The sequence below is a fragment of the Pelophylax lessonae genome (assembly GCF_965119305.1).
Source record: "Pelophylax lessonae genome assembly, chromosome: 1".
NCBI classification, from domain to species: Eukaryota; Metazoa; Chordata; class Amphibia; order Anura; family Ranidae; genus Pelophylax; species Pelophylax lessonae.
This window is the reverse complement of record NC_138768.1, coordinates 500,443,449-500,458,602: the sequence shown is the minus strand read 5'-3', so window position 1 is coordinate 500,458,602 and position 15,154 is coordinate 500,443,449. Positions and strand designations below refer to the sequence as shown.

The 15,154-nt window shown below is 44.4% G+C and overlaps 1 protein-coding gene across 2 annotated transcripts in view; it reads left to right on the top strand.

Annotated features, from left to right (window-relative positions):
• Nucleotides 1-15,154, top strand: part of PGPEP1 (pyroglutamyl-peptidase I) — a 167,420-nt gene that overhangs the window by 133,381 nt on the left and 18,885 nt on the right. For both annotated transcript variants that reach the window (XM_082272908.1, XM_082272907.1), the window contains exon 4: nucleotides 12,987-13,219. In XM_082272908.1, the coding sequence (XP_082129034.1) occupies nucleotides 13,014-13,219 (206 nt within the window). In that variant the 5' untranslated portion in view covers nucleotides 12,987-13,013. The remainder of the gene's footprint in view (nucleotides 1-12,986; nucleotides 13,220-15,154) is intronic.

The window sequence follows — 15,154 nt, the reverse complement described above, 5'->3', positions numbered from 1 at the left end:
CCCCTGTGCGAGACCCAATTGGCAGGTGGATTACCTCAGTCGACAGGCCTTGGACCATGGGGAGATGTCTCTTCGTCCGGAGAGGTTTCACCAGCTGTCTCCGGTGGGGAACTCCTGTGGTGGGCCTGTTCGTCTCTCATCTCAACAGGAAGGTGCAGAGATTTGTGGCAAGGTCTCAAGATACTTTAGCCGACGGACCACGGCCGCACTGGTGGCTCCTTTGGGCCAATACCATCTGATATACATCTTTTCCCCCTCGCAAACTTCTGCCGAGACTTCTACGGAGGATCGAGGCCGAAGGAATTTTGGTCATCCTTGTGGCCCCAGACTGAGCTCGCCGGTCTTGGTACGCTGATCTAGTACGGCTGGTCGCCAATGTCCTTTGGCGACTCCCTCTCAGTGTAGACCTGTTGGCCCAAAGGCCGATCTTCCATTCTGCTTTACAGTCAGTGGCTTTAACGGATTGACTGTTGAAAGCCAGGTGCTGAAGGGTAGGCGGTTGTCGCACTTGGCGATTCCCACGCTGGTAAAGGCTAGGAAATCTACCTCTAGGAAGATTTACCATCGCGTTTAGAAAGTATGCATTGCTTGGTGTTTAGTCTCTGGGGGTTTCTCCCCTTTCTTTTTTGGTGGCTCTCATTTTGGCGTTCCTCCTAAGAGGTGTGGAACAGCGCCTGGCCCTGGGTACCATCAAGGGCCAGGTTTCGGCCTTGGCGATTTTCTTTCAACGTCCTTTGGCTATGCATTCCTTGGTTCGCACCTTTGTTCAGGGGGTTGGTCTCTGTTGCCTCCATGGGATCTCAATTTGGTACTGTCAGTTCCTCAGAAACCACCTTTTGAAAACATTTGCGAGATTTCTTTGCTCACATTGTCCCGAAAGGTAACCTTCTTGGTGACAATTATTTCCACACGCAGGGTGTCCAAGCTGGCAGCCTTGTCTTGTCGTTCACGAGCTGGCAGCCTTGTCTTGTCGTTCACCTTCTCTGGTGGTTCAGAGATTAAGTGGTGCTTTGCCCTTGTCAGTCGTTCCTTCCTAAAGTTGTCTCTGGTTTCCATCTGAATGAAGACATTGTTCTAAAGGGCTGTGCAGGATATTTACACTATTAGAGGTCTGTGCCTTTAATATACTGTCAGCCAGGCAGGCAGTCATTGTGAGGTTTGGCTCATTCACCCTCTATTTGGCCTTCACTGAGTGTGTCTGTGGGACCTGCTCACGGCACTATTCCTGGAGCTGGGGCTGTGCTATGGAGTGTCTGCTCGGTGCAGCACTCAGGCAGTGACAGGGCAGAGTTCACTAGCTGCTTGTCTGCTCAGGGACTGCATGTGCTCGGTAAGGCCTCTTGCACACTGCAGCTTAAAAATGCTCAGTACAGCTTTTTTTTTTCTGAGCTAAAATAGAGCCCATTCATTCTTAATGTGCCTATGCACACAGCCGCGTAAATGAGCGCCGCATTTTCTTCAGTAAGAACAAAATAGAAAAATCTGCATTTTTGGTCAGTAATTTACGCCTGATGCGCGCAAATACGCGCGAATGCGCTCAAATGACCCAAAATGATAATTGAATATCAAGAACGCTAGAATAAATTTATGTGCAATTACGTGCACTTGCGCGAGCGCATAAGCGCGAAAATGCGCGCATTATAAAACGTAGATGCTCTAACAGTAGTATCGTGTGTAAGCTGCCTAATGCCCCATACACACGTGCAGATTTATCTGCAGACTTTTGTCTGTAGACTTACCAAAACCATATAATATGAGGTCAAACCTAAACACTTTCAATTTGTATGCAATTCGGCAGGCCCTTGCACTACATAGAAAAGTCTGCAGATAATCTGCACGTGTGTATGGGGCATAAGAATCTGAGCCAGCTGCATGTTGTTCACACTGTCTCCTGCCTGTCTTCCTCTGTGACCCCCAGCATGTGTCAGCTGCTGCAGTGAGCTTTCTGGATTTCACAGCCTTCAGCTCTCCTTCATACAGCAGCAGCATGTGCGGTAACATAAGTGCCCTTCAGTATGTTTAAGTCTGCAAGCTTCTTCTCAACTGTGATATGAAGAAGAATCCGTGTATATGATTGCTTTGTAACTACGTTGACTGCCTCTCTACACAGTAGCGATTGCATCAGCAAGCACAAGTGTTTATTCTCTGTGTTATAGCCTTTCCCCCCTTTAGTATTTGTGGATTCTAAGACTGTGGTGCTCCACCTATTTTTGCTTGTGGGGGATTTTTTCAGACTATGGGGTCAGCTGCTCCAGTGATTGGTGGTTTTTCAAAGCTATTTTAGCTGTGTGATCAGTGCTGTGAGGATTTAAGTTCTGGTCTATTCACATTATATCATAGATTGCCTATTTTTTTAGGTTACTGACAATACTACTTAATTATGTGAAGCGCCAGGTATTTTTGCTCTCTTCACCTATTTATTGCACAGTGTATGACCATCTTGCATAGCTTTTCTAAATGCACACCGGTGAGATCAGGATAGTATATGGACATCCATTGTTTGGGGCAACCAGGTGGATCCTTTGATTCAGTATTAGCTGTACTCTTTTTGTCAGCTGTCCCCCTCCCCTTCCTTTTTTGAGATTTTTTTTCTATTTTTTGACTCCTCTGGATGTGACCCTTACATTCCTGCTCTTTACCGGCTATGCCCTTCTTCCAGTCTGAGCATAGAGTACCTGCAGACGGCCCTAACCTCCCTGGTGTTGCTGTCTCATGGAGACACTCTGCTCAGTAATTGGACTCTAATTTTGCTCCTCGTTATAATTTCTTAATTTATATTTGTGATTATCGTGATTTTTGCAGCGGATTCATGTGGTGTACATGTTTTTAATGACTACGTAGTCAATTTTCTTCAGGTGATATGGTGGAAGGTTCTCTGTTTATTTTAGCTCCCTTGTTCCTGAATTCAATAAACTTAAATTTTTCTATTTTGCATCTTCGTTATTGTGCGTTATTTGGAAAAATCCAATATTTATACCTCTATACTCTTTAAAATATGGCGCTTTTTGGGCATTCTCTTTTGATGTCTTTTTTCTTTTTTATATACTTTTTTTGCCATATGAGTATCACTCTGTTGATTTAACCTAGATTCTCCAAGAGTGAGTAGGTATTACCAATTGAATACTTTTTTTTTTAAGGAGCTTGCCCTGCATTCTCTGGATGTGGTTCATGAGATCAGGGTGTACCTGGCGGCAACCGAGTAGTTGAGGAAATCAGACTCACTTTTTGTCCTTACGGATGAACCTTGCAAAGGGGTTGGCTCCTGTAGGGGGCAGCATAACCAAATAGTCAAGAAGATTCTGGAGCTGTGTCCATCAATGGAACATCAGAGAAAAGGATTTTATGGTTGAACAATCCAATTTTTTGATGGCAACCATGCCACCAGTATTGTGGAGGGCACCTACCCCTTTTAGCGCTGCGTGACCATCAGGATACCCTGCCTGCGTGACCGCGTCACGTCGGGCCTGCCTGTTTTAAGGGGGCTATTTCCTATTGTGCGGGCCTCTGTGGAGGGGCTCGGAGGGTGGCCCCGTTGATTTTTGTGGGGTCCAGTAGGCGGTCCATTTGTGGACCCGGGGTTGGCGCCCCCTTGCAGGATCGCAGTCGGCGACCCTTCCCTGATTGTAATGTTTTTTTCTGGGTGACCTTGGTATATAGCATCCACCGCCTTCCTTAATCTGTTTTGGCCGCCGGGGACACGAGTCACCCTAATGGGTTTGCGTCCACACACCCTGCACGTTCAGACAGTAAGGATTTTTCCTCTGCTCCTCTAGCCATGCTGTGTCAGTGTGACATTTTTTAAACATGGTGGAGATGCTGCATCTGAGGCGCCAGTCCCTTTTTGGCACTACAAGTCCTCCACTGTGGCCGGGTGTTCCCCTTTCCCGCATACTTTGACAACATTGACACAAAACAGTGGGGTTGTCCAAAACGTACCCTAAGCGTTTTGCTATGCGGTATCCATATAAGCATTCCCTGCTTAAAAAGTGGATGGTCCCACCTGTAGTGGACTCGCTGGTTTCCAAGTTAAATAAAGCTACCTTACTTCTGATTGAGGAGTTCTTTGCCTTTAAAGATCTGGTTTATAGGAGAGCGGAGGCTCTGGCCCGCCATATGTTTTACTATGGCTGGTTCGGCTTAGGCCGGTATTTACTATACTATTGCCCATTGCCCTGGTGTTGCAAACTCTGATAAGTGGGCTAAACTTTTACGCCGGGACCTGGAGGGGACACGGCTTCCCTCTGCCCTTGCGGAGCTGTCGGATCAGTTGATCTAGGGGCTACAGTTTTATCTGTGAGGCTCCTTTGATATTAGGCTGTCTGTATCAGCAGTGGTCCTTCTGCGTCTTATCTGGCTGACAATGCTGGTCTGCGGACCAGACTTCTAAGAAGGCCTTTTCTGATCTCCCCTTTGTGGGGAATCGCCTGTTTGGAGCTTCCTTGGATGACATTAGTGGACGTGGGTAATTCTTCTTGGCTCAAGGGGGGCCTTTTTTTGTCCCTCAAGGGATAAAAGTCCTTAAGGGCCTCCCCGGAGGTTCCAAGAAGACCTGGTCTGGCAAGGCACGAGGGACTCTTCCAGACCTGCAGACAAGGCTTTCTCTGCATGAAGGGGTGCCCTCACCCGTGTCTGGGGTGGGGGGACATCTTTGCTGATTTCCCCATCCGTGGATCTCTCTGGTACAGGTCAAGTGGGTCCACAAAGTCATTCGGTCCAGCTACAAGATCGAGTTTTAGTCTTTTCCTCCTGAAAGGTTCTTCCCTTCCAACCTGCACTTGTCCCCAGATCGCTTATGGGGTCACTTTGGAGCAGTGCAAGACTTGTTACTTCATGGGATGATTGTTCCGGCTTCTAAATGTTTTTAGGGGTTTTACTCAAGCCTGTTTACAGTTCCCTGGAAGGAAGGCAAGGTACGTTCAATTTTTGACCTCAAGGCACTAATCTGCCTTGTGCGGGTACAGAAGTTCCGAATGGAGCCCATCCACACAATAGTGGTGTCCCTACATCTGGGGGATTTTCTTGCTTCTATCGACATCAAGGAACCCTACCTTCACATTCCAATATGTGTGCCGGTCACCAGCACTTCCTCCGCTTTGCCGGTGGCGAGCAGCATTATCAGTTTGTGGCTTTTACCTTTTGTGAAGACCCGAGGAGCAGAGGTGAGACCAAAGTGTTGGCCCCAGTGCTAGCATTGTTTCGTCAGCGGGGAATTGTTGTACTGGGGTACCTGGGCGATCTTCTGTCCCTGATTGCTCTTATGGACACCTTGGAGATTACTCTGTGATCTCTGAGGGAGTTCAGTTGGATTCTGAACCTTCAGAAGTCTGCTCTGGTTCCGTCCACAAAACTGGACTATCTGGGTGGATTCGGCCTCAGCCAGAGTGTTGCTTCCTCTGGAAAAACTCCAGAAATTACAGGATGCAATTCAGCTTCTGTTGTCCAGCAGACGGTCATCCCTCCAGGCTTACATGCGGGTGCTGGGCCTGGTGACGTCTACCTTTTTGAGGCAGTTCCGTTTGCACAGTTCCACACAAGATCTCTGCAAAAAGAGATTCTGGTGAAATGGGACAAGAATCCAGTTTCTAGAGGTGGCTTCATTCTCCGGCACTTCGACCGGAAAATCCTTCTCCCCCCTGTACTGGCGGCTGTCACCACAGATGCCAGCCTGTCCGGGTGGGGAGGTGTCCTCGGTACAGCTTGTGTTCAGCGGGTCTAGACTTGGGAAAGAGTCCATACTGCCGATCAATGTACCAGAACTCCTGAGTGATCAGACTTTGTCTGGATCATTGGACAATTCATCTTAAGGGGTGTCTAGTATGAATTCAATCAGACAATGCCATGGCTGTGGCCTGTGTCAATCACCATGGGGGCACAAGAAGTGTCCTGGTGGATCGGGAATTAGCCGGCATTCTAAGGTGGGCAGAATGATCTCTCTAGCGCTCTCTGCTGTGCACATTCCATAGAAGGTACAGAGGTTCGTGGCATGGTCTCGGGATTTTCTGGCCATCGCCGCAGATGCAATAGTGGCTCCTTGGCGTCAGTATTTTGGGCTGTTTTGCCTTTCAGTGATATCATTACCTACTGTGCCCCAATTTCTACTTTGGAGGAATCTTTCTCCCACTATGGAACAATAGCACAGTTTATGACTGGATAACCAACTATCACTCAAGACCCCGGATCTGCTCCAGAGGATCTAATTCAATTTTTCTTTTTGATTGTTGGTCCTGCCACAGTGTATCCGTTCAACACTTTTTGTTATACAGGATTATCTTCCGCTGTGCTAAGGACTCTTACATGACCGGAGAATCTTATACCCTCCAGTTTGCATGGTAACCCCACCTCATGCTTTGAACCGCACCACTATTTCTATGTTCTTGGTTCCAGACTGATGCACATTCACTTCTTGTGTTTTTAATTGATTTTATATGATGTCTTGTTTTCATATGTGTTCAGTTCCTTCACCAGGCATAAGTGCCCAATAAATATTTTTCATATTTTCACAGCACCTCAGTTATCATTGTGTATCATTGGTACCTATATTTGATCACCTCTTTTTAGTGAAGTTGGGTTGGACTTATATCTTTATTTCCACCCAATTCACACACCTTGTTTTTTGTGCCATGTTCATTGGGATCAATAGGTACCTATCGAGATACCCTTGAGTGTGACATTTCTATCTTAACAGAGGCCAATTTAGGAACTAACCCCTTCACATTTTTTTCTTGGCGTCAGTATCGCCTGATTTATGCCTTTCCTCCCTCTAAAACTTCTGCCAAGACTCCTGTGCAGGATGGAGGCAGCAAGGGATTCCGGTCTTTCTAGTGGCTCCAGACTGGCCTTGCCAATCTTGGTATGCCGATCTGGTGTGGCTGATCGTCGATGCTCCTTGGAGACTTCCTCTCAGGGAAGATCTGCTGTCCCAAGGGCCAGTCTTCAATTCTGCTTTAGTCGCTAGTTGAAAGCCAGGTGCTGAAGAATATAGGTTTGACTGAATCTGTGATTCCTAGTCTGTTAAAGGTTAGAAAATCTACCTCTAGGAAGATCTACCATTGTACTTGGAAGACATACGTTGCATGATGCGAGTCTTTTGGGGTTCTCCCTCTCTCCTTTTCGGTGGCTCGGATCTTCTTCCTCTAACTGGGGGTTGAGCAGCCCCTGGCCTTGAGTACCATCAAGGGCCAGGTTTTGGCCTTGGTGGTTTTCTTTCAATGTCCATTAGCCACGCATTCCTTGGTGCGTACCTTTTTATCCAGGGAGTTTGACACTTGGTTCCTCCAGTGCGGTCTCTTTTACCGCTGCAGGTCCTCAAATTGGTGGTGTCAGTTATCCAGGAATTTCCCTTCGAAAAAAACAGGAGGTTTCCCTGCTTACGTTGTCCCAGAAGGTGGCCTTTTTGGTGGCTATTACTTCTGCGTGCAGGGTGTCGGAGCTGGCGGCGTTGTCTTGTCGAGCGCCTTAACTGATAGTTTACAGAGCTAAGGTGGCTCTTCATCCCTCCGTGGTTCCTTCCAAAAGTCATCTCTGATTTCCATTTGAATGAATACCTTGTGTTGCCTTCCCTATGTCCCATGCCTAAACGTCTAAGGAAATTGCTCTGCATTCCCTGGATGTGGCTCAGGCAATCAGGGTGTATCTAGCGGCTACGGAGTCTTTTAGGAAGTCTGACTCCCTTTTTGTACTCACGGTTGGACCTCAAAGGGTTGACTTCTTCTACTGCAACCATTTCCATACGAATCAGACACAGTAATTCAGGCCTATTCAATTAGGGATTGGGTTCCTCCTTTTCCTGTTCTCTACTCGGGCGCTTAGTGCCTCCTGGGCCTTCCGTCATCAGGCATCAGTGATGCAGGTATCAGTGAAGGCGGCCATCTGGTCGTCTGTGCACACTTTTACAAAGTTTTATAGAATGGATGTTTTGGCATTTGCGGATGCTTATTTTCGCCGCAAGGTTTTGCAGGTTGCTGTTTAGATGACCTGGTCCTCTTTGAGGGTGTATTGTTTGTTTTTTTCAGGTGAGCGCCAGTTGTTATGGTTGAGCTCCATGTTACCTGGTTGGCTATGGTTAGCCTTGGGATTCTGTTTATTTCCCACCCCACATGTTTGACACTGCTTTGGGACATCCCAATGGTTAGGAAGAATCAGGAGCCGTGTCCGTCATTGAACGAAAGAGAAAATGGGATTTTTGACTTGCCTTAAAATCCACTTCTCTAATGTTCATTGACGGACACAGCACCCACCCCTCTTTGGAGTTGGCTTTCTTCTGACACTGCTTGTAACAAAACTGAGTGGCTATAGCTGACTGTGGGTGTATACCTGCCTAGTGTTCTAATCCTGTAGGAGGCAGTATAACACAATGGTTAAGAAGAATCCAGAGCTGTGTCCGTCAATGAACCTCAGAGAAATGGATTTTACGGTAACTCAAAAATCCTTTTTTTTTTTTTTGGTTGCACATGATTGGAGGATTGAAGTCAGCAGAGCTTCGTCCCTCTCACTAAGCTCTGGGAAAAATTCTGTCGCAACAGCCTATTTGCTTTTCGTACATAAGATTGCCACTTTTTAATCTTTCTTGTCTCTGGGTAATAATGCAGAGGTGAATTTAAGAGTGGATGCAGGTTGTTGGTTGAAAAAAATCTTGTGACTCTGGAATGTACAGAAACGCCCTTCCGATGAAGCCTCTTAGTGGGGTGAAACGCATTAAGATTAAGCATGTTTGTTCTACCTTGGGGCCATTCTTATTTGGCTCTAAAATACTGGATATGGACTTAGCCACCTAATAATAATAATAATAGTTACAAGGAGGTGGTAGGAGTGTCACCACATAAAGCATTAAAGAACTAAACGTGCCTAAACAGCAATGTCTTGCTTTGTCCCTCTTTCCTCCCCTCTTCCACAAATGCTAAAAATGTTAGTATTTTATACCATTTTTGTTTTTGTGTGTAAATTTTCCTTTACTTCTGGATCATTGGCCTAGGCTAGGGCCTGCTTCCTTTTGGGATTGCTGCGTCACAGATATCCCAGGAGGCAGTGTTTTTTGTAAACTGCAATTTGTGTGTATGCGTGGCAGACATTCATGCATGCACACAAATGCCAATCCACGGGAAGCTGCTGGTATTTGTGTGCACACATTGAAACTTGCCGCCATTCTCTGCCAGCTCCCAAAAACCTGGGAGAGACCAGTTTCACATTCACACACATGCCATTTTTTTAAAAATGGTGGTGCAGAATGAGGGTTGAGGTCTGCTTTAAAGTGCGATACGTTACTTTAACTGACAATTGTGCGGTCGTGCGAAGCTGTACCCAAATATAATTTGATTTCCTTTTTTTCCCCATAAATAGCGCTTTCTTTTGGGGGTATTTGATCACCTCTGCGATTTATTATTATTTTTTTTTTCTTTGCGCTATAAACAAAAAAAGCGACAATTCTGAAAAAAAATTGTATATATTTTTTACTTTCTGCTATAAAACATTCCCAATAAAAAATAAATCTAATTTTTTTTTTTCATCATTTTAGGCCAATATGTATTCTGCTTCCTATTTTTGGTAAAAAAAAATACCAATCAAGTGTATATTGAATGGTTTGCGTAAAATCTAGGGGAAAGCTTTGTCATTTTTTATTTTTCTTTCTTTACTAGTAATGGTGGCGATCAGCGATTTTTAGCAGCACTGCGACATTGCGCCGGACAGATCAGACACCTATCCTACATTTTTGACACTTTTTGGGGGTCCAGTGACATTACTACAGTAATCAGTGCTAAAAATATGTCGCTGTACTAATGACACTGTCAGGAAAGGGATTAACACCAGGGGCGATCAAAGGGTTAAAGTTGTGCCTAGGGGGTGCTTTCTAAATGTGTGGGGGGGTGGGCTCACTGGATGAACACAGAGACCTGTGTTCCAAAAAAGGTAAATGTTTATATCGGCAGACTGCCTACCTGTCTCCATGGGGAGCAATCGCGGGTGCCCGGCGGACCAATGCGGCCACTGGACCCGCTGATTGGCTTCCCCTCTAGCCAATGGTCCTGCACGCCCACACAAACTGCTACACGAAGTGACGTACATGTATGTAGTTTTGTGTAACCGAGCCGACCTGCCGCAGTATAACTACGGCAGCTGGTCGGCAAGTGGTTAAGATGAAAAACATTGCAAGATGAGCCCCCCTAAATACTTACCTAAGCCTGATCTCGATCCAGTGTCTGAGAGCAGCACATGGAGGCAGCAGTGGGAGTCTTTGGCTCCTGCTGCTGTCAATCAAATCCAGTGAGGTGGGAGTGGAGAGTAGGGCTAAGCCATGCTACGTGTGTCTATAGCTTGGCTCAGGAGCAAGCCTTTCCATCTGCCTCCATATCAAGCACTTGGTAAGGAAGCAGACACTGAAGAGGAGGAACAGATGGTGCCTGCTGAGGACCCAAGAAGAGTGGGTTCGGGCCGCTCTGTGCAATATTATTTATACAGATTACTTTAACTTTGTTTATTTTATATGAATGATACATGGATGGCCCAGGAGGCCTAGTTGCTGAGGCTTCATCCAGGAGAAAATCAACTCCCTCAAAGTCAGGCATTACTAGATGCATTCCCTTGGCCTGAAATTCTTAGGATTATAGGTCATGGTTCCAGTCATCTACGATTGGAAAAATTTTATAAATCATCTTTCTTATTAAAGCATACAACTCATGAACAGTTATTCACCATCATATGTTTTTGTATTTATGTAGTCCTTCATACAGTGGAGATGGTCTTCGTGTCACAGTATATGAGGCTGTAGCAACACTAGGTCTTTTACATGTAATTGTAGTATTTTATAGTGTTTATGTTCCATGCAACTGTATAAACCAGGCCGGGTTGCATCAGAGGTAGCCAGGTCATTCATGTAATACTTACCTTGCAGCATGTTGGATGCAGTATTTCAGCCTGTAGATATACAGTGGGTACGAAAAGTATTCAGACCCCCTTAAATTTTTCACTCTTTGTTATATTGCAGCCATTTGCTAAAACCATTTAGGTTCATTCTTCTTCCTCATGAATGTACACATAGCACCCCATACTGACCGAAAAACACAGAATTGTTGACATTGTTGCAGATTTATTAAAAAAGAAAAACTGAAATATCACATGGTCCTAAGTATTCAGACCCTTTGCTCAGTATTTAGTAGAAGCCCCCTTTTGATCTAATACAGCCAGGAGTCTTTTTGGGAAAGATGCAACAAGTCTTTCACACCTGGATTTGGGGATCTTCTGCCATTCCTCCTTGCAGATCCTCTCCAGTTCTGTCAGTTTGGATGGTAAACGTTGGTGGACAGCCATTTTTAGGTCTCTCCAGAGATGCTCAATTGGGTTTAAGTCAGGGCTCTGGCTGGGCCATTCAAGAACAGTCACGGAGTTGTTGTGAAGCCACTCCTTCGTTATTTTAGCTGTGTGCTTAGGGTCATTGTCTCGTTGGAAGGTAAACCTTCGGCCCAGTCTGAGGTCCAGAGCACTCTGGAGAAGGTTTTTGTCCAGGATATCCCTGTACTTGGCCGCATTCATCTTTCCCTCGATTGCAACCAGTCGTCCTGTCCCTGCAGCTGAAAAACACCCCCACAGCATGATGCTGCCACCACCATGCTTCACTGTTGGGACTGTATTGGACAGGTGATGAGCAGTGCCTGGTTTTCTCCACACATACCGCTTAGAATTAAGGCCAAAAAGTTCTATTTTGGTCTCATCAGACCAGAGAATCTTATTTCTCACCATCTTGGAGTCCTTCAGGTGTTTTTTTAGCAAACTCCATGCGGGCTTTCATGTGTCTTGCACCGAGGAGAGGCTTCCGTCGGGCCACTCTGCCATAAAGCCCCGACTGGTGGAGGGCTGCAGTGATGGTTGACTTTCTACAACTTTCTCCCATCTCCTGACTGCATCTCTGGAGCTCAGCCACAGTGATCTTTGGGTTCTTCTTTACCTCTCTCACCAAGGCTCTTCTCCCCCGATAGCTCAGTTTGGCCGGACGGCCAGCTCTAGGAAGGGTTCTTGTCGTCCCAGACGTCTTCCATTTGAGGATTATGGAGGCCACTGTGCTCTTAGGAACCTTAAGTGCAGCAGAAATCTTTTTGTAACCTTGGCCAGATCTGTGCCTTGCCACAATTCTGTCTCTGAGCTCTTCAGGCAGTTCATTTGACCTCATGATTCTCATTTGCTCTGACATGCATTGTGATCTGGAAGGTCTTGTATAGACAGGTGTGTGGCTTTCCTAATCAAGTCCAATCAGTATAATCAAACACAGCTGGACTCAAATGAAGGTGTAGAACCATCTCAAGGATGATCAGAAGAAATGGAAAGCACCTGAGTTAAATATATGTGTCACAGCAAAGGGTCTGAATACTTAGGACCATGTGATATTTCAGTTTTTCTTTTTTAATAAATCTGCAACAATGTCAACAATTCTGTGTTTTTCTGTCAGTATGGGGTGCTATGTGTACATTCATGAGGAAGAAGAATGAACTTAAATGATTTTAGCAAATGGCTGCAATATAACAAAGAGTGAAAAATTTAAGGGGGTCTGAATACTTTTCGTACCCACTGTATCATTACTCGCTATCTCTCTGAACCTTATACCTGACTTGGTTTGTTTATGGTACTATTTTAAAAAAAAAAAAATCTTTTTATATGGCCTTCACAACAGAACATGATGTAACAAATCAAAATGAATGTTTATTCTGTTACTGCTTGAGACAGGGCCCAATCTTCCAAGTACCCATGCATGGGTTAGTGACCGATTTTGGCAATCTAGCAATTTTTGTATAGTGAACAGAGGGCTCATCTTTTCACCCCTTTGTACACTTTTATGGACGGGTATTTTTTTTTTTTTTTGTTGTTTTTTTTAGACCATGCTCTTTTTACTTGGGTTTCATACAGTGTTATCATTTTGTCCATAGTAATGCATATCTACTTTACTATGCAGAATACAGCTAACAGCCTTTTTCTCTTTTTTTTTTTTTTTTATCTGCCCCCAGCTCATTGTTCATGTCGGAGTTTCTGGTATGGCGACAATGGTGACACTAGAGAAATGTGGTCACAACAAGGGATACCATGGCCTGGATGTTCGCCAGTTTTGTCCAGATACAGAGTGTTGTGTGGATGGAGGCCCAGAATGCTTAAACTCTGTTATAGACATAGATACTGTTTGCAAGAAAGCAGCAGAAGCTGGAATGGATGTCCAGTTTACAGTGTCTACAGATGCAGGCAGGTAGGGGGTCCACAACTACCACATTTAAAACTGTTTTTTTTTTTTTCTTTTCTTTTTATTAGTCATACATTTAGCTGTTTTGAGGCAATCTGATAAATACACAGTTGACATGAATATATGAGAGCTGTTTTGCTGGTCAAACGATTTGTATATCTGTCCATCGAATCTTAGGATTTACACAAACTCAGGCACACAGCATGATCAGCCTGGTGACCCAACTTTTTCTTTGCTGCAGGTAAAGTGATATTAAACCCTCAGTTTGTTTAAGAAAAAATAAATAAATCTCAGCTGATGTATTCACTTAGTACGCAGCTTTTTTATCTTTTAATCTTTGCCTATTCTTATGCCTTCTGTGCTATTACCAGTAAACCAGTAACAAAACAAAAAAAGATTCAATTTTGCCAGCACCATATCTGAATCTCCTATATAAAAGCATAACAAAAATAAATGCAGTGCTAAAGCATTTTTTAAATGGGATGTAAAGTGTCTCTGCTCTAACACATCTATGAATAGGACCTTAACATGTATAGCTTGGAAGAAAGAAGAGACAGAGGGGATATGATAGAAACTTTTAAATACATAATGGGAATCAACTCGGTAAAGGAGGAGAGCATATTTAAAAAAAGAAAAACTACCACAAGAGGACACAGTTTTAAATTAGAGGGGCAAAGGTTTAAAAGTAATATGAGGAAGTATTACTTTACTGAGAGAGAAGTGGATGCATTGAATAACCTCCCTGCAGAAGTGGTAGCTGCAAATACAGTGAAGGAGTTTAAGCATGCATGGGATAGGCATAAGGCTATCCTTCATATAAGATAGGGCCAGGGCCGTTTTTGCGTTTTTTTTTTTTTTGCAAATATATTTAAAAAAATAATCTTGGGCCTAAAGAGTGTATAAAACCCCCAAAACATATCTATTTTCTGAGAGCAGACACCCTAGAGAATAAAATAGGGGTAGTTCCATTTTTTGGAACATGATCTTACCGCAAAGGCCTAGGAAACCTAAAATTTAAGTAAAAATATACTAAAGGTAATTTTAGGGCACTCAAATGCAATAAATTACTGAATTTTTTGTAAAAATATAAAAGATGAGGTTGCACCAAGTAAATAGATACTCAACATGTTAACTCTTAATTTTTTGTGAACCGGTTAAATGGCGACATTTAAAAACCGCCACCCTATAGGTAATCAATTTAGTGTTGGGGAGCAGGTCTGGAGCTAGAAATATTGCTTTCACTGTGCACTCCGTGTGCACAACGATATGTAACGTGTCTCACCATCGCTGTTTGGTGCACAGGTGACCACAACGTATGGACCCGGCAGCGAAAGGGTTAAATAGGAAATAGTAACCCTTCTACAAACCTGTCATAAATACACTGAACAAAATTATAAGCACAACACTTTTGTTTTTGACCCCTTTTTTTCATGAGCTGAACTCAAAGATCGAAGACTTTTTTTCTATGTACACAAAAGGCCTATTTCTCTCAAATATTATTCACAAATCTGTCTAAATCCTGTGTTAGTGAGCACTTCTCCTTTGCCGAGATAATCCATCCACCCCATAGGTGTGGCATATCAAGATGCTGATTAGACAGCATGATTATTGCACAGGTGTGCCTTAGGCTGGCCACAATAAGTCTAAAATGTGCAGTTTTACTGTATTGGGGAGGGGTCTGGGGGGTATGAAAACCAGTCAGTATCTGGTGTGACCACCATTTGCCTCTCGCAGTGCAAAACGTCTCCTTCACATAGAGTTGACCAGGTTATTGATTGTGGCCTGTGGAATGTTGGTCCACTCCTCTTCAATGGCTGTGGGAAGTTGCTGGATACTGGCAGAACCTGGAACACACTGTTGTATACGCCGATCCAGAGCATCCCAAACATGCTCAATGGGTGACATGTCCGGTGAGTATGCTGGCTGTGCAAGAACTGGGAT